General features: G+C 35.5%; 3 protein-coding genes across 3 annotated transcripts; 1 reads left to right on the top strand and 2 right to left on the bottom strand.

Moving 5' to 3' along the window:
- The first annotated feature begins 4368 nt into the window (after positions 1–4368).
- LOC107767667 (putative receptor-like protein kinase At1g80870) lies at positions 4369–6977 on the top strand. Its single transcript, XM_016586744.2, has one exon. The coding sequence runs from the start codon at positions 4721–4723 to the stop codon at positions 6848–6850; it is 2130 nt and encodes a 709-aa protein (XP_016442230.1). The 5' UTR covers positions 4369–4720; the 3' UTR covers positions 6851–6977.
- Positions 6978–14474: 7497 nt separating this feature from the next.
- Positions 14475–16123, bottom strand: LOC107767666 (early nodulin-like protein 17). Its single transcript, XM_016586743.2, has 2 exons — positions 15146–16123; positions 14475–15058 (listed from the first exon to the last, which is right to left on the bottom strand). The coding sequence occupies exons 1-2, from the start codon at positions 15297–15299 to the stop codon at positions 14712–14714; spliced, it is 501 nt and encodes a 166-aa protein (XP_016442229.1). The 5' UTR covers positions 15300–16123; the 3' UTR covers positions 14475–14711.
- On the bottom strand, positions 15642–18835 carry LOC107767665 (uncharacterized). The gene is made up of 2 exons (XM_016586742.2): positions 18140–18835; positions 15642–17501 (listed from the first exon to the last, which is right to left on the bottom strand). Exons 1-2 carry the CDS (start codon positions 18736–18738, stop codon positions 16457–16459), a joined length of 1644 nt encoding a protein of 547 aa, XP_016442228.2. The 5' UTR covers positions 18739–18835; the 3' UTR covers positions 15642–16456.
- Between the last annotated feature and the right edge of the window lie 1298 nt (positions 18836–20133).

Genomic DNA, 20133 nt, shown 5'->3' with positions numbered 1-20133 from the left:
AATACCTGACTACTAGCTAATTAAACTCAAACTGTTTTCAGGCTGATTTGTTAGATTTCTGAAGCTAATTGCCAATTCTCTGCCTAAGTTCAGGCAATGATTCAAACTTTAAGCAAACAGGGTGTCAATTAAAGGGTACAAGTTGGTCATGCCGATACAAGTAGCGCCAACAAGAAACAGGCATAGTAATCAATACTGAAATGTAGACTCATTTAGATGACTACACAAGCTATAACATCTTTCAAGTGAATTCAGTTGACGACGCTTATTTAGATGACTATACAAGCTATAATACACAGCAAGCAACCAATAAAACCAACAACCACTCATTATTAACTTAAAACGTACACACCTGGACAGACGAGTCGCGGAACAAACAAACCAGAACACGAACGACAGATAGATTTTAGGAGGGCAAAAGAAAAAGGAAAAATACCTCAGAAAAATGAAACTAAGATCGATTCAAGTTCGAACTCGGGCCAGGTGATTTTGGGGTCTAATGGACTTTAACCGAAGTGTTCTCAACTGAGAACACTTTGGTAAAAGTCTGCTAGACCCTGATCCTGCCACTGATTCGAACAAAACCCATAGATCTGAATCCTAGGGCTCTTGAGGTTCGATTTGGGAACCGTTCAATTCTAGTCAGATTCGAACGGAACCAAAGCCACTCAGGGGGTGAGGGAGGTCAGGAGGGGCTGTGGTGTGAGTTTGGGGTCAATCGGTGTAGATCTAGTTTTTGCTCGAATCTTCGTTTGAAGATTCGAGAGGCTACGGGTTGATTCGAGGTGAGCGGTTAACGGATTCGTGTTCAGGGTGGCTGGGTGCATCGGGGATGTTATTTTGGTGGTCATCGGAATCCGAGTGGCCGGGGTTACAGAGGAGGAACCTAAGGTTTCTTAGGTTTTGAGAGGAGGGGGGTTCGGGGACGAAGGTGAACAGTGGGGCTAGGGGGGTTTGGTTTGGGGCGTGGGGGTAAGGGGTCAGGCTTATATACGATCTAGGGGTTTAGATCCTGGCCGTTGGATCAAACGAGACCTATGGCCAGGATCTATTCACTTAGGGAAAACGGTGTCGTTTGGGTTTTGGTAGTGGGTGAGACCGGGTAAGGTTGGATCGGGTCAAAACTGGGCGGGTTTAGGGGAATGGCCTAGGTCCGTTGGATCAAGGGGTTGGACGGCTCAGATCACCTTCCTTAGACGACGTCGTTTGGGGTCGAACGAGTGGCCTGATCGGGACCGTTCGTTTGAGTCAGATCAATGGTTCTAATCAGGGGTACTGATGCGACGTCGTTTGGGGGTCCTGTTGGGGCAGCCTGATTTGGACTGGGTTTTGGTGCTGGTTTGGGCCTGCTTTGTTTCATTTCTTCTTTGGCCCAAACCGGTTTCTTTCACTCTTTGCTTTCTTTCTTTTTTTTTTCATTTTTCTTTTAAAACAAAAATAAAAATAAAAATAATAGATAATAAAACAACGAAATTAAAACTAAACAACAATGTAACATTTTAACACCATTATCACAAAAATATTTAAGTAAGTTAACTAAAAGCCTAGAACGAACGATGCACACATATATATATATATTTTTTGAATTTTCTTTTACCGACACATAGTTTTGTATTTTGTTTGATAGTGACTGGATGCAAAATGGGCAGACACACAAATGACCAACAACACATGTTACGGAAAGATTGAAAATTGTACAGCGAAACCATTTGTCACTATTTTTATTTTCTTTTGGAGCGATCGTCCGTGAGGCAAAAATTACGTGCTTACAACTGACATGCATTGATGGTTTTGGGAACCGAACCAATGGGACATTTCGGTCACATCCATCGCTTATATCATGAAGACGACATCGTGATCGAGGTGCAGGGGAATCGAGACTCAAATCGTTTCTTATCATTTCATTCTAAGAAATACGAGGACTATTTGTATACAATTAAAATCGAACATATCCAATTTTATGGGCTCGAGGGTCTGCCTCGAGGTTAAGTTCATATTGAAGCGAGCTCGAGCTCGAAGACACGAAAACCGAAGGATCGAGATCGGGCAAGAACAACATCGAGCAACAGAATAGCGAGATATCAGTGATCGACCACAAATCTCGACGGGAATCTCGGAACCGACAGAACCGCTAATGGTTATTGATACCAATCATAGATTTTATTTCCGAAATTAGAGTTATACCTTATTTGGGATTCCTCTACTATATAAAGAGGAACCCTGTTCATTTGTAAGGCAACACTGACTGAGAAATAACAATATGATGCTCTCTTACTTGCTTATAACTTACTATTATTCTTATTGTTCTTAACGTTTGATCTCGAGCATGTTCCAATCGAGGACGATACTGCTTGCAATGACACTGGTTTGATTTATCTAAATCATTTAATTCATTTATTTGTCTTGTCATCTATCAATTGGCGTTAAATTAGATCACGTATCCTTATTACCACATTACAAGTCTAATTGTTACTCGTATTTCGAGGTAAACATCTTATATCCTGAATTTTAAATTAGTAGTTCAAAAATTCAGGACACTTAATCCTAAATTTCAGATTAGCATCTAAAAAATTCAGGACACTAAGTCTTGAATTTCAAAATTCAAGATATTTAATCCTGAAGTTTTGGTGAATTAAAGAATCTTTAAATACATTATAAATTATGAATATATTTTAAATAACGGGCTTAAAAGTAACTATTGTTGCACTTCACCATTTCATCTTTCACTTCAGTATATTTATATCCTATGTGGCTGTGCAACTATGACTAACTAATGAGAATAAATGAAAACACTCAAATAGAACTAGTTTCTCTGCACTTTTGGAATTTCAAACTTGATAGTGTGGGTGCCATAACTACTGTACAACACCAAGGACAAAGAAAATTTTGTGTTTAAAAGGTAATAGTATATACAAGAAAGAACCTTTTATATCATGTGTAAATATTTATTTAATAAATTCGTCTCCAAAGGAAATGAAAGTTGAAACAATATCACTTTGTATGCTTGTAAATCTTGAAAAGGTGCTTTGCTACATTATAATTCTTGTCTCGATCTGATTAAGTCGTAGTTTGCTTTCTTAATAGGGAAAGCAGCTTGTAGTGACTAGATTTTAAACAATAAACAAGAGAGGGGCTTCTATCTTTTTCAAAAGTTAGATTTATAGGTTACTTCAAAAGGCTCTACCTTTAAAGCCTCAACTTTTGTCATTACGATTCTTTTACAAATATTTGAAACTAATACTATCGAGTATTCCCATTTGGTGTGATTTTTAGAGTGAGGATTCGCAACTAGAATATAGTATGGTTAATGGACTATAATTCCCTTGAAAGAGGATTACTCAATGCCATTGGAATTTTGAGATAGATTTATCCTTTTCGAGTTTACTAACTTTTATATTAAGTACGGAACCGTAACTAGCTCGATCGAAAAAGCATGCAGGGGGTTTCGAATCCCCTTGAAAGGGGATTACTAAATGCCATTGGAATTTCGAGACAGATTTATCCTTCATCTTTCGAGTTTACTAGTTCTTACGTTAAGTATGGAAACGCGACGAGCTCGACCAAAAAAGCCTACAGGGGGTTTTGAACCTATAGCCTCTCATCTGGAGGATCTCCTACTCAACCAACTCGGCCATCCTTATAGGTTATAACACTTACCTTACTAACCTCTATTTCTAGAAGAAACACTTCTTTTTCTCCTTAATAACAAGGTAAGTTCTAGAACAGGTAAAATTATTCCATCCTTTCTTTCCTTGAAGTCAGTTCGCAAATCACATCGAATATGTAAACTGCATTAGGCAAGTCCAGTGCGACGCGCTCTGACTTAGAATATTATTGATGAGGAAAATCGATCTCAAATCTCCAATGTGAGAAACTACTCACTTAACCAACTCGACCACTCGTTGCGGTATATATAATAATTTTAGTTACTACTTACTAAATAGCCCCTTTGGAGGAATCATTTTGTAACTCTCCCTAGAATCAAGATGGTAGGTAGGCCATATTTCTCTGCAAACAAAATTAAACAAATCACAAAAATCCAAAACCTACACGCAGCACTGTACTCCAACACCACATTCACTTTTCCCTCAGATACTGCAAATTCTTCTTCCTTAGTCAAAAGCATTTCTGGCCTTTTGGGTCCCCCACTCCCCATTATCTCAGTATTTCCCAAATTCCCCCTATATTTCTTTAATCATTATCATCTCTCCAACTTCAACTCAAATCTACATCATTAAAATAGTACTGCTACTTACAGAACTACACAACAAATATTCAAGATTCTTTATTATTATTCTACTAGCAGTAAAAATACTAGTAGTATTCCATTAGATCTATTAAAAACATTGTACTAATCCTCAAATGATTATCCAACTGTAAAGCAAGATCCACCCCTCCCAAAAGAAAATAATCCGGTGCACCAAACTCTCGTTGTATGGGGATCCGGGAAGGGCCGGACTATAAGTATTTATTGTGCGCAGCCTTATCATGCATTTTCCTAATAAGCTTTTTTCGTGGCTCGAATCCGTAACTTCCTGATCAGATGACAACAATTTTATCAGTTACTCCAGAGCTGCCCTAAAAAAAATACAAATATCATAAGAAGAAAAAATGAACTTAACAAAAACCAGTTGAACCTAGCAAAGTCCTCAACTTTCTCCTTCATTTTCCTGAAACTTCTCTGCCTCAAGTGAGTTAGAACCTTAAACTAGAGAATACAATGACTTCAAGACAGCCACTTCCTTCAAATCCAAGACATATGACAAGTACAATTTTCCTTATTATTACAACCTTAGCTTCACTTATAATCCTCTTTGCCATTCTTTATTTTCTTTACTATCTTTGGTATTCTTTGGTACACCGTTCTCGTACTAACCCTTTTGATTCCAATACACCTCTTGTTAAGCTCCACAGGTTCAGTTACAAAGAGCTAAAATCAGCTACTGAAGGTTTTAGTGATTCAACTTCAATTGGAAAAGGTGGATCAGGAACTGTATTCAGAGGAATTCTTGAAGATGGGAAATTAGTAGCAGTTAAGTTACTGGATTCTGGTTCATTCCAAAGTGAAAGGGAATTTCAGAATGAGCTTCAAATTCTTGGTGGGATAAAATCTCCTCTTATAGTTTCACTTCTTGGTTATTGTGTAGAGAAAAGTAAAAGACTTGTTGTATATGAATATATGCCTAATAGAAGTTTACAAGAATCCCTTTTTTCTGAGTCAAATTTGTGTATGAATTGGAGTAGAAGATTTGATGTCATTCTTGATGTTGCTAAAGCATTGGCATTTTTGCATATTGATTGTGACCCACCTGTAATTCATGGTGATGTGAAGCCTAGCAATGTGTTGCTTGATTCTGAGTATAGAGCTAAGCTTTCTGATTTTGGGTTGTCAAGATTGAAACTTGAGGAAGAATTTGGTGTTGATTTGTTCAGTCAAGAATTGGGTAAGAGTCAGGAACTATGGAAAAGTCAAGATCTTTCTGGGAATTTAGGGGTTCTGACTACAGGAACTGAGACTCCAACACCTATTGGGACACCTATGGAAAGTCAAGATGAGGTAGATTTTGCTATGGCTTTACAGGCTTCTTCTTCTTCTAAAGGTAGTAAAAGTTTCCAAAATATTAGAGCTTTTGGCTTGAATTCTGTGACCCATAATTTAAGTTTCTTTAATGAAAATGATGCCACATCTAGGAATGTTAAAGGAAAGGAAGTTTCAGTTATTGAAAATGGTGTAGCTAGTTATGAAGAGGAGCTTAGTAGTTTTGACAATAGTAAAAAGTTGGATTTGGGTGCTGCTTTAAGTGGAGATGATAAAGCAAGAAATGTCAAACAGTGGGGTAAAGATTGGTGGTGGAGACAAGATGGTAGTGGTGAATTATGTAGCAAAGATTATGTGATGGAATGGATTGGAAGCCAAATTTGCCCATCAACTAATCCTGAGTGGGACTTAGAAAAAAAGTGCTCTCCTCAGAAAACCAGTTTGGATATTTCAGCACCTCTGAGTAAATTTGAGGAAGTCCAAGAAACCACATTACATGAACAAGAGATAGAGATTCCCAAGAAAGAGTCCGAGAAGGAGATAAAGGGGAAAACGCATAACAAGAAGCCGAGGAAGATGAAAGAGTGGTGGAAAGAAGAGCACCTTGATGAACTAAGCAAGAAGAGTAAGAAAGCCAAGAGGCTAGAACATTACTGTAAAAAGAGGTTCAAGATTCCTCATTTTGATATTGGTAAACGCTTTCGATTCAAGAGAAAGAGAAATTTCAGAATGCAGAACCAGAATGTAGATGATCCGGATGCAGAATTCAGTTTTAGGAAAGGTTGGAGGAGAAAGAATTCACGCTCAGTTGGTAGTGATATGTGGAGCGGTGATCTATTCAGTCGAGAGTTGAGCAGCACGACAAGCATGAGAGGTACATTATGCTATGTTGCACCAGAATATGGAGGGTGTGGTTACTTAATGGAAAAGGCTGATATATACAGCTTTGGAGTTCTTATCCTTGTAATAGTCTCCGGTCGGAGGCCTTTACATGTTCTCAATTCACCAATGAAACTTGAGAAAGCAAATTTGATAAGCTGGTGTAAGCAGTTAGCTAATGCTGGAAATGTGTTAGAACTTGTTGATGAGAGGCTAAGAGATGACTACAACAAAGAACAGGCAAGTCTTTGCATTAACTTAGCACTTGCTTGCTTACAGAAAATGCCTGAATTGCGGCCTGACATTAGTGACATTGTTAAGATTTTGAAAGGAGAGATGGAGTTACCATCTCTTCCTTTTGAATTCTCTCCCTCCCCGCCTTCGAGAAATTTCAGTAGATCAAGGAGACGACAGAAGAGTTGCGCAGAATAGGTTTCCTTTTTGAAATTACTTGTCTATGTTGAGAAAAATTCACAAGGGTGTATGTTTAGAATCTGAATCAGTTGTTTTTATGTAAATAAGGTGATTGTTTTTTAACTGTCTTTCTGATGATTACCAACTGCAGACTGCCAATACTAACAATGACATATTTTTAGTCCTTCAAAAGAAATCTCCTCTTTGTCCTTAGCAACATAGTGGTAACATGTAAACCTTCCTAACTTTTTTATCTATAGATGGTTTTCTTGATATTTCGTAGTCGTGGAAGTAGCCACTAATACTTGCTTACATTGCACCCATTGGGGTGCAGCCTTTCCTCGGACCCTGTGGGATGCTTTGTGCACTGGACTGCCTTTTTTTTGCAGGTGCATTTTGATACTTGTAACATGTTAAAATTTCAATTTCCTCTATAGGAAAACAAGACTCCTCATGATGCTGTAATTTTAAAGAAGAAAAAGAAAAGGTCTTTTAGTGGAGGAGAGGGAGTTGTATATGGAGGGAAAACAGGAGGAGATATTGTTAGTTTCTACTTTGACTTGGTTTAAAAACCAAAATGCTTCTCCCTTTATTATGATGTTATAGTTTGGTCCACTTCATAAAAATCTCACCAATATAGGCAGTTTTTCAACTCATAAAAACTTCAAGTTGTATATGGAGGGAAAACAGAAAGGAAGAAAACATTATTAGCTTCTATTTTGACTTAATTTAAATATTTTCTCCCTTCTTCATTATGATAGTTTGGTCCACTTCATAAAAACCTCAGCTGTTTGGTGAACAATAACTCAGTTTTGCTTGGACCAGACAGGACCACTATTCTTTTTCCAATCCTTTGTGGCTCGGATTTACATTTTGAAAAGGCAATTTATATTTTAAAACTCAATTCGAGACCTGCTGTTAGGAATGAAGATGTACTTGTCATCCTACCATAGAGGCGGATGTAGTAGAGTTTGTAGGTTCATGTGAACCCATAATTTTCGATATAGAGTATATATATACATACACTAGCATTAGTGTACGTGCGGTGTACGTGTTTTTTGCGTCTATTAAAAAAAGTGAATAAAATTGAGAACAAGAATAAATTATGTGCAATAACAATTGACGTCGAGATAAATACAATATTTATTTAAATTGAAATATAAATGTTACATTGGCAAAATAGTTGAATGTGGAGTTATTGGGTATCTTCTGAACTTACAAAGATTAAAAATTTATTTAGGTTAATTATATAACTTTTGTATTTATATATATTTTTATAAAGATAATATGATATGTTATATCTTGTATCTGACCTAATATCTCTTTATAGACGTTGTTCTTGGAGTAAAAAGTACTACTTCAAGAATTAAGTGTTATATATACCATATAGTATGTATGATTATCCTTAGTACAGTGTTCTAAACTATATGCTTTTTTGGATTTAGTTAAGGTTGTTCGAATAGTAAATAAATTATGATAAAATTTTCTTCTCTCTTATTAATTAGTACTTTTATCTCCCTCTTAAAGTTTAGTTTTCCCTTCTCTACTATATTTATTTTATTTTTATGCTTCTAATGATTTAAGGCATGTTTAGTGAATATTATTTCTTTTTCTTTTCTTCACCTGCTAAGCTCCTTAAATTTTAGATTTTAATAAAATTTAGTGGCTTAGAATTGAAAATATTCTTTAGACGTGCTCATCGATTATATTCAAGTCTTTCTAATTTTTTAATTATTTGCTCGCAAAATGTGACAAGTGGTACGTGATACCTATAAAAAATGATAATTAGACCATATTAAAATTTATATGTCTAAAATAATTGCCCGCACTACAAAAAGTTATAAAATATAATTTAATACGTCTAAAATAAAGTTTATAAAAGATTATAACATATGGTAATACACTAATTTTAATAAAGCTATCGCAATTGGTTTCATATTTGCTAGAGTGATTCTTTCCAAAATTAATTTTATGCTTGATGGACAATATTTCTTAAAGTTGATTAAAAATTAATATCTAAATATTAAAAAATAATACAAGATATTCTTAAAAATATACTTCACAATTCTCAAGTGTGTAATTCTAAGACAAATGTTTTGAAGAAAAGCTTTCATTATTGTTCTTGATATTTTAAAAACTTAGAATCGTGACAGTCATATAATTTGAATAAGGAAAAAGTTTATAGAAGTAAAATCTTAATTAATTTTAAATTCTTAAATATTAGGAATTTTTGCATAGTTCAAATAAGGAAGGATTTGATACACAACAATTTAGTTGATTTTAAAGTCCTACATATTAGGAAAATAATTAAATATAAGTACAACTTTGTCCAATGTGAAATCCATTTTTAAAGGGTAAAAAAGGCGAACGACATTTGGTTTCATATTTGCTGGAGTGATTCTTTCCAAAATTAATTTTATACTTGATGGACAGCATTTCTTAAAGTTGATTAAAAACTAATATCTAAATATTAAAAAAATAATACAAGATATTCTTAAAAATATACTTCACAATTCTCAAGTGTGTAATTCTAAGACAAATGTTTTGAAGAAAAGCTTTCATTATTGTTCTTGATATTTTAAAAACTTAGAATCGTGACAGTCATATAATTTGAATAAGGAAAAAGTTTATAGAAGTAAAATCTTAATTAATTTTAAATTCTTAAATATTAGGAATTTTTGCATAGTTCAAATAAGGAAGGATTTGATACACAACAATTTAGTTGATTTTAAAGTCCTACATATTAGGAAAATAATTAAATATAATTACAACTTTGTCCAATGTGAAATCCATTTTTAAAGGGTAAAAAAGGCGAACGACATTTGGTTTCATATTTGCTGGAGTGATTCTTTCCAAAATTAATTTTATACTTGATGGACAGCATTTCTTAAAGTTGATTAAAAACTAATATCTAAATATTAAAAAAATAATACAAGATATTCTTAAAAATATACTTCACAATTCTCAAGTGTGTAATTCTAAGACAAATGTTTTGAAGAAAAGCTTTCATTATTGTTCTTGATATTTTAAAAACTTAGAATCGTGACAGTCATATAATTTGAATAAGGAAAAAGTTTATAGAAGTAAAATCTTAATTAATTTTAAATTCTTAAATATTAGGAATTTTTGCATAGTTCAAATAAGGAAGGATTTGATACACAACAATTTAGTTGATTTTAAAGTCCTACATATTAGGAAAATAATTAAAATACAATTACAACTTTGTCCAATGTGAAATCCATTTTTAAAGGGTAAAAAAGGCGAACGTCATTTCACAAAGGGTCTTCGTGTTTTTAATATAGTATAGATATAGATATAGATATAGATATATATTAAAATTTTACCAAATATTAGATTTGAACTCATAGCTTTAGTAGTATAATGAGTTTAATACAAGTTTGAACTTTGAACTCATTCAATTTAAATTCTGGATCCGTCTTTACGCCACCGCAACCTTAGGTAGTTACCAGACGGACCATAATTCAAGTCTTTCTCCCGGGCTACTGCGCAATAACTTCTAAAAGAATTCGATTACCTAACTTCTTATAATTTAAAAATACTAATCTTTGGGTACGCGCGTTGCGCTTGTATTATGTGTCAAGAATAATAATTTTTTTAGAATTATATGAATAATATCCAAAATATGTGTTTACGTTATAAAATAAAACTTATTGAAAAATTGTGTCTTCCTAAAACTGATAAACATTAATCCTTTTTAGGAATTCGGGTAGAGTGGTTCTTACTTTAGTTTATTTCGATACGTGCCTCATCATACAAATATATTATAGTATAATAACTATACTATATATTTCATCGCTACGTAATAACAAATTTAACTATATGATACTATAAAATTTAAGTAACAATTAAAACAAACATCGTATTTAAAATAACAGTACGATACAATACAATAGGTAACAACCATCCAAACAAGTTGTTAGTCTCGTCTAGCAACATGTTCTGTATGTTCTGTATAAAGTGATATTATACAGAAATTTTAGTAAAAGAATCCTAGTTCTAGAGCATTAATTGCTGCGCAAATTTTGGAAGAAGAATCTTAAATCTAAGTGAGCGTAATTGCTTGGACACTATTTGTTAGCCATATTGATTAAAGTTACCCACTTATTACGTGTTTGGCACAATTTTGGTAAAAGAATCCTAAGTCAGAATTGACATTAATTCCTGGTTCAATTTTGAAAATTTAGTTTATTATATTTACATATTATAATTTTATCCAACATAAAATATACTTATGAAGGGCAAAAAAGGCGAATGATATTTCGCTAGGGGCCTTCGTGCTTTTAATATAGTATAGATATAGATATACAATATCTTTTTCCCTTTCTTTTTTTTTTTCAAAAAAAAAAATATATATCCGCAAGGAGTGTGAACTGGGGAAAGACTACAGATTAGTAAAATGGTTATACATAATCGCAATCCTTAGCGCATTATTAATTGCAAAAAATATTGTTGATTAGTTAAATATTTTAGACCATCCGTAGGGTGATGTAACGCCTTACCAGAGAAATATTCGCTAGAAAGTATATTCTTATTATTGATAGTGAAATTTCAATGTTGACTTTACATGTGTTATCTTCTCATTTTCCAGAAGAGAATGTCAATGGAATTTAAAAATATTGTGCACTGGCTTTAAATAAACAATGAATAGATATTTTCAAACAAAAATCTGATTAATTAGTTAGTTAAAATCTTTTAAGCAGATTTTTTTGTGATATTGGTACGCACATTGGAGTTCCCTTGTACAATCCAAACTATGGAATTAGCAAAAAGTGGGTAGATTGTCTTTTCAAATATGGTAAGAGGATTCCTTGAGATTCTGTGATCTTTAGCAGGACTTTTGCGATTTACTAAATAATCTATACTTTTTTTTATTCCATTTCATCTCCAACATGTTAGATAATTTGCCTAATTATAATACTTTATCCCTTCCTGATATGTTTTTCCCCTCTAATCTCATAAGTTAGGCACCCAACAATTAAGTTATTCATGAGTTGGGACCCGCTTAACTTAGCTACTAGTTAGGATAGAGATCATGTGTTACTCCCTCCGTTTTAATTAAAATTAACATAAAATTTAAGAAAGAAATAAAAAAGTTTTGAAATTTGTTGTCTTCAACGTATCCTAGCATTTGTGTGGCGATTCTTTTCTTAAACTTGTGATCTTGAATATACTATAACATTGGTGTTACTACAAAGATATATCACTAAAGATGAAATGAAGAGTGTAAACTTAACTGTTTAAATATATTAATGTATTATTCTTTTTAGGATGAAATGATAAAGACAATGTTAAGGCTGTATTGTGGTCCGGGTCCGGGCCTAAACGGGACAAACGGGCCTGGGCTTTGGCGGGTCGGGCTTTGGTGGTCCCGTACCAAACAGTCTCGAGCCTAACGGGCCAAATGAGTAGAACCGGCTCACTGCGGTCCTAAGCCCACATGGTCCTGGACTAAATGGATCGGGCCCGCAGGCCTAACCGGATTTTTTCGTTCCGGGCTATTTTTTTTATTTTTTTTATCTAAGGCAATTTCTTATAAACTATATATGTATATACTAATATAAATTGCTTATATATAGCTATATAAATATATATAGTATGTATATATAATTATATATTGCCTTATATAATATATAGCTTATATATATTATATATACTATATCTATATCTATAATATATATATATATATATATATATATATATGAGAGAGAGAGAGAGAGAGAGAGAGAGAGAGAGAGAGAGAGAGAGAGATTATATATATAGTGCAATATGTAGATATAGTATATATAATATATATAAGCTATAGATATAGTTCAAATTAAAGTTTACATTTAATACTCGGTATCAAAGCTGCAAATTAAAGTTTACATTTAATACTTCAAATTAAAGTTCAATACCTTCAACATAATGCTTCAAATTAATTTAACAAACTAGAACATTAAGCATAATACGTCTAATAATTTTAAAATAACACAAATTATCTCAAATCAACTTAAAATCTTAAATACAAATGTCTGGAGAACGCGCAAGACAACTCTTTATATGCCTCCTTAAAGAGTCTGTGCCCTCCTTTCAACGACGAGTGTAGACTCGACCACAGTTCTTGCACTTTATTATGTAAACTTCTTCATTTTCTTCTACCACATTAAAGTGTTCCAAAATAAATGGGTGCAATCTAGAATCACCGGGCATGATTTAACTTGAATTAAGAATTGGAGTTTGAGAAATGAGAGATGAGTGAAGACTTGAATACTTCAATTTGAGTTTGAGAAATGAGAGAGATTGATTAATTTGTGAGTAAAAATGAAAGAATGAGGGGGTATTTATAGTTGAGAATAGGGAAAGTGTAATTATAAAAAGTTTGGGGTTAAAACAAAGTTTGGGAGCCAAATGGCTATTTTTGAAAGTGCCAAACGGCTAAAAATGCAGTCCAACAACTACATTTTAAATATCTGACCGTTGTCCCTTTTTAATTTTTTTTTTAAAAAAATTAGTTGTTGGGCCCGTTTGGGCCGGTTGAACCGGCCCAGCCCGCCTGCCGGTCTCGGGCTAAACTGTCCCAGGCTCACGGGCTTTATGGTAAGGACCGGCCCGCTATGGGCTTTTGCACTACTACAGACCGGCCCGTTTGAAACCGACCCGTTTGAGACCGGCCCGTTTGGCCCATTTGGCATGCGGTCACGGGCCGGTCCCGGCCCATATACTCTTAATGTCATATAAACTAGAATGGAGAGAGTAATAGTTTGGATTTGTAGGTAAGCTTAGTTTGTAATGGACTAGGGTGAGACTAAAATTTGGGTGAGGGGTGGGGGTGAGGGGTGGATGGTGCAGAAAAACAAAAAAAAGAAATTTAAAATTACAAAAAAAAATAATGTTTTTTGCCCCGGGGAGGGGTAAGTAGGGTGGGTGGTGACAAAAAAACTGAAATTTGAAAAGAAAAAAAAGCCTTTTTTGAAATGGGCCAAGCCTTTTGTCGAAGGTTCTATAGGTAAAAATAGCACGGTATAGCCAGTTTTCGGACTGGTCATTCAAAAATAGTCGGCGTTTACGAAGTCAATGAAAAATAGTCGCTATTTTGCTGCAACAGAGACCGGTCCAGCATAATATACTGAAGTTCGGTGCACCTGTGTATGAACTCCAGCATATTATATTGGACCGGTATACTTTGCTGACTCCAGTATAATATACTGGAGACTGGAGCACCGGTGCTTCAAACTCCAGTATATTATACTGGACAATTATACTTTGCTGGAACTCCAGTATATTATGTTGGAGTTCTAATGTACTTATGCTGGAACTCCATCATATTATGCTGGAGTTCCAGCATACCTATCCTGGAACTCTAATATAATATACTTGCGTATTTTTCGGGTTTTGAACAGTGTTTTCACTCAGTTTTATCTTTACAATGAAAAATGACTAAATTTCGATTACTTTTAAAACTATGCTATTTTTGAATGACCAGTTGTAAATCTGGTCATTTTTTAATTTCTCCCGTTCTATAGGGATCTAGGCCCATATGAATGTTTGAAATGGGCCAAGCCTAGAGTCCAACCACAGGGGTGTATCATTACCCCCTTTTTTTTTTTTTTTTAGAATTCTAACTATAATTAGTAGATCGCACTTTGTTGATTTGAAGTTACCGAGAATGCAGTAAAATTGGCATTTAAAGAAACAACCGCAAATTACAAGAGAAACCTGATAAAAGTGAAAGTAAAAGAACAAAATTGAATTGACGAATGACATAATCAAAAAATCAAAATGACATACACGCTTGACACTTGTGGTTGTGGCAGTTTGAGAATTTAATCGAGCTACGGTAGCACAACAATCTCAAACAAGAAATTAAGATCAGAACTTGCTAGGTCCAAATTGAATCATATAATATCAATCCAAATAAACCGAAGCTCGTAGCTAGTAGTGACCCAAAACCACGCGCCGCCACCGGAGCAGCAGACTTTTTGGAGGAATGCTCAGCAGAAATGGCTGACTTCGGAGGAGATGGAAGAGGATGAACAACCACCGAAACCTTCATTCCGTTAAAGCAACCGCCAGTGCCACAAATGAAGTAATACCTCTGGGTCTTGTTCAGCATAATGAAGTCTTTTCCGCCGGTCCAATTCCCAAGTGCACCTTCTATTGTGCAGTTATCATATCCAGTCTTGTTCACTAAAAACACATTGTACTGTGACTTCTGATACCTAAATGCTGTCACCCAACAAAGAAAGAAAAGTTAGAGAAGTAACAAAAACGCAAAATATGTACTAACGTACTTGTTTACAGTGTAATACGTACATATATAGTCACCGGCGTAGAAGGTTTGGTTGTTTGCCCAAAGGGTGTAGTTGATGCCAGGGTTCCAGCCTTTGTTAGCTCCGACGATATGGTCGGTGGCGTTAACGGTGGCAGCGGCGGCGAGGAGTAGGAAAAAGAGAACAGAGAGAGCCATGTTCAGAGAAATGTTGATAAGCCCGAGTGACAGAAGCTATGAGCTGGACGTGACTGGTTAATGTTTGGTTGAGGAAATAGCCAACTGAGCTAGTCCTACTTTATGGCTGTACTTGGCCCAGCCACCATTATATACACATCCAAAGCAAATTAGATGACCGTTATCCGTTTGTTATTTTTATGGAAATAAATAATATAGTTTCTATAAATTATGATGTATATTCTCGTATATATTTGATTTTCTTTCCAAAAGTAGTGTTTGTTTTACTCCTTTTAGACTCTGGAGACCACCAAAACATTTGGAATCATGCGTAAACCTAGTAACTTTAGTCTAAAATCTATATTTGTGTTAAAAAATTCATTGAATATGTATAAATTGTTAATTTAGAACTCAGTAACATAAACGAACTAGAATTCCGATTACACAAATACCGCAATCTGCTGTATGTGTTCGCAAAAGCAATGAGAAGTCTGTCCCCGTATCTCGATGTGCACTCTTTCTAATTAACTCCATACCCAAGAATTGGGTAGGATAACTTAGATTATATACCTATATCCAATTTAGCATCCTAGCAACCTAAACTGATTCAACTGCATGGTATATTAGTTCAGCAAGGATTCACCTGATGCCATTTATCTACAACAATCTGAACTTCATTCTTGGATTTATATGAAGACCGCAGACCCGAAGACATGGCCCAGTGCTGGCATCAGTTACTGAAGCAAAATCACATAGAGAATGAACACAAAATGTCACTTATATGAGGCATGGCTTGTCATATCGGATGTTGATGAATCAATATGAAAGGCAATGCAGTGACCGAGATTTTGCCAAGATTGACAATGTAACAGATTTGGCAATGCTGAAATGTTCTTGGAACACGTTCTTATGGCAAACCATATATAGCATGAATTTAGTTATCCATGTCGTCCCAAACACATCCCTACTAGGCCACTCGGGCAGCCATATCAAGAATCTAGAGAATACTCTAGCATGAATTGGACTCCGGGCAATTATCTTTAGAAGCAACCAAGACCGATGCTAACCCGGTCCCAGCAAAACAAATCTACATAGCTTGCACGGTCAAAGATTTATGGGTAGCTTCTAAAGGCACCCATCAGGCGTGGATGAGCTAGAGTCTTTCAAGCATCATTTAGTTACCTTCTACCTTTTTCACTTCTGATCACCCTGTGCGTCGGATGCTTTGTCGGTTTCCCCTTTTTAGTATGTTTAGGATCTCTCACATGTCGTTGGCCTCTTGGACCAGTTGGTAGCTGTAAGAACTTCAGGAGACCTGGGTCATCAAGAATTCCACCGGATTTCATCTCTGAATATAACTCTCTCGCCTGGGAGAATAACCTGCACTCCACAAGTCCTCCCACCAAAAGAGAATAATGTGCAGACTGGGGCACTACCTCATACTGCTTCATCTCTGCCCATATCTTCAATGCATTTTCCGGCTGCTTCAACTTCAAAAAACTATCAAGAATTAAGAGAAAGGTGTCCCTGTTTGGACCAACTTCAGCCCGTTTCATAGAGTTAAGAACTTCAATAGTTCCTTCTAGACTTGCACCTGCAAGAAATGAATGATATGTTTCAATAGTTGGACTGATATTGTCTTTCTCCATCAGAGCTAATATACTTCTCGCCTCAGCCAACTTAGATGATTCACACAGAGGACGTATCATCAAGTTGTATGTACTAGAATCAGGACGCAGACCCATATGTTTCACTTTATCAAGAATTTTAAGAGCTTCCTTCACACAATTCTCACAAGTCAGTACATAAATCAAAGCATTATACACCTCCAGGCCAGGAACCCAGCCGCGTTTCTGCATTTCATCATAAAGTCTAAGTGAATCGAACAAATTTCTAACCGTGGAGAAGCAGGAAATCATGTGGGTATACGAAGTACCATTTGGTTCAATACAACACTTGGACATTTCTCGCCATATCCTTTTGGCTTCAAATTTATCAACCATAATATTGCACCATCCATTAAGGATAATATTAAAACCATCAATTTCCAAGGGGAATAGCTTTTTATTAATAAACATGAATTCTTCAGCTTCTTCAATAAACCCATGCTTACAGAGAGTATTCAAGAATGTCAGGAATATTCTCTGATCAGGAGACATACTGAACTTCTCCATTATCTGGAATGTCTGTATAGCTTTGCCAGCATTATTGGCAGCAGCATATCTGTAAGAATATCATGAATTACTATGTCAAACAACATGTCAAGCAATTAATCATCTTACTCAAGTTAATGCATAGCATTTGTCTCAGTAGTTTATTGGGAATATCACGGGGACAGATGCACAATTTATGGCACGGGTTCAGCAGAACCCAGAAGCTTTAGCCTAGACCCCATATATGTGTTGAGAAATCCACTAAATATGTACATACAAAAAACTGTGAATCCAGTAGGATAAATGGATTGTGGGTTCGGTGGCAAGCAAGGGGTCGTCAAAATCCATAAACTTCAAATTCTGAATCCGCCTCTGAATATCACTACGTAATGAATACCTTAATTCTGAAAGAAACATGAATGACTAGGCCTATAAAAATTATGAAACAACTTTTCTAGCTAGATAGAGCAATTAAAAGGTAACATTTTTTGTGAGACTACTGATATCTACAAATTAATGCTTGAATTCAACGATCTAGTTAACAGTTGCTTCTCAGCAATTATGTAGATGAACTCACATAAATTACAGAAATCATATTACAAAGGTTACTCTGCATGAAAATGAATGACTTCACATTTCACTCAATGGTATGCGTCAAAAACATGGGAAAAGGAAATCAACCAAAAAATAAAAAAGATAAGTTTTTACCTATCAATCATGACGAGGACCGCCTCTTGAATATCTATTGACATCTGAAGAAGATCTCGAATCAAAGACCAGGCAGTACTGAACTTACCATGGTTGCCCAGAATCCATATCATCAAACACCACGTGTTTTCCTCGAGGCATTTGCATTTCTCACCCCATTTGAATAGCAAATAGGCCAACTTCCACTGGTTTCTCAACTCCCAAATCACCAAAAAGACCAAGTCTTTGTTTGGTTTAACACAGCATTCATCAAGAAACAACATGGCTTCATCACCAGAATCAAAATCATTGGCCTTTTGTATAATCCCAACAAATTGGCTAACATCAAGTTGAGATTTTTCGCGCAAAGTGTCCACATGCTTACCGAAATTGATGATTTCGTAGCAAGTTAAATTGCCGGAGCTGAAGAAAGCGGGCTTGGATGGTGTAATATGACAAGTTCTGCCAAATGGTTGACGAAATGTCCCAAAGAAATGGCGCTTTAGTTTCGGTTTTGAAGCAAACAAACAAGGAGGCTGAGGAGCTATAGAGCCAATTATATGCTTAGAAGCGAGAGGGCGAGCATTATAGAGCCTTCGTGCAAGAGAGAGCAACCGCATTATTTCTCAGTTAAACCGGAGAAATCTCCATTTTCCTTCTGCTGTTTTAACTGTTGTGGAAACAACAAACCTCAGTTAGCTCAAGTCTACAGAAGCCATATGATTTTACAATTGGACGCCATTATTCTAAGCCCAAACCCAAATTGATCAGGCCCATGGATTACTGTTTGACTTTTCGAATAAGTAAAAATGGCGTGTAGTAGCCACTAATTAAGGGTGTCTTTAATTTTTATCCACTAATTATAATGCTCAGCAAAAATAGCCACCACTAATAGAAAAAAGACAATTTTACCCTTTCTTCCTCTCTTTCGCGTTGCATTTTCATCTGGAATACCCAAGGTGATTTCATGGTCGGCCTCCTCCATGCTTGGTCAACAACATCAATCCCTCAATCCCTTATCTGGGCACATCAATCCCTCAATCCCTTGTCTCTTTCTCTCTCTAAAAGAAAATGTCGGAACCCCTCTTCATTTCACACACTGTTGTTGCTTCTCTCAAGCACAAACTTCAACTTTCAAAATCCAGAAACTTTATAATAAACCCATGGATGAATTGCAGTTCAGTTCGACTCACAACTACTGCCACTGCCACTAAGTGTAGTGGAAAAGTGAATAGATGGTCCCTTTATGGCATGAATGCTCTTGTAACTGGTGGCACTCGAGGCATTAGGTACTTTTTCATTTGCTAGTTCATGATTTATGTTCTGTTTCTAGATATTTATAGTGTTTGGTCCATCTACAATTAAAAGCAACTATTATGCATATTGTTTCCATCCTACAAGTCAAAAAAATGGGAAACAAAGGACATACATTATAAAGTAATCCTTGTAGAATTAAGAACAGGTGTACTGTAAGTGCAAGACCAAGATAAGGACTGTCTGTCCTTAACATTTAAACATGGAATTAAAAGTTAAGGACTTTCAGTCCTTAACTTTTGAACAAGAAATTAAAACTTAAGGACTGTCTGTCATTAACTTTGTCACACCTCCTTTTTTCGCCCCCGCGTGGGGACAAGGGAGTTTTTCCAATTAAAGGACAATCGAAACGAGATTTGTTTATTTATTTCAGAGTCGCCACTTGGGAGATTTAGGGTGTCCCAAGTCACCAATTTAATCCCGAATCGAGGAAAAGAATGACTCTGTATTACAATCCGCGAACCAGAAATCCGGATAAGGAATTCTGTTAACCCGGGAGAAGGTGTTAGGCATTCCCGAGTTCCGTGGTTCTAGCACGGTCGCTCAACTGTCATATTCGGCTTGTTTATCTGATTTTATACAATTATGAGCTAATGTGCAAGTTTTAACTTTTAACCGCTTTCGTCATTATTTATATATTTTTTCAAGAATTGCAACATCATGGAAATACATCTCCAACCACGTCACATCAATGCACCCGT

The sequence above is a fragment of the Nicotiana tabacum genome, chromosome 6 (assembly GCF_000715075.1).
Source record: "Nicotiana tabacum cultivar K326 chromosome 6, ASM71507v2, whole genome shotgun sequence".
Taxonomy (NCBI): Eukaryota; Viridiplantae; Streptophyta; class Magnoliopsida; order Solanales; family Solanaceae; genus Nicotiana; species Nicotiana tabacum.
The sequence above is the reverse complement of the archived record's forward strand: the minus strand, read 5'-3'. Positions and strand labels throughout refer to the sequence as shown.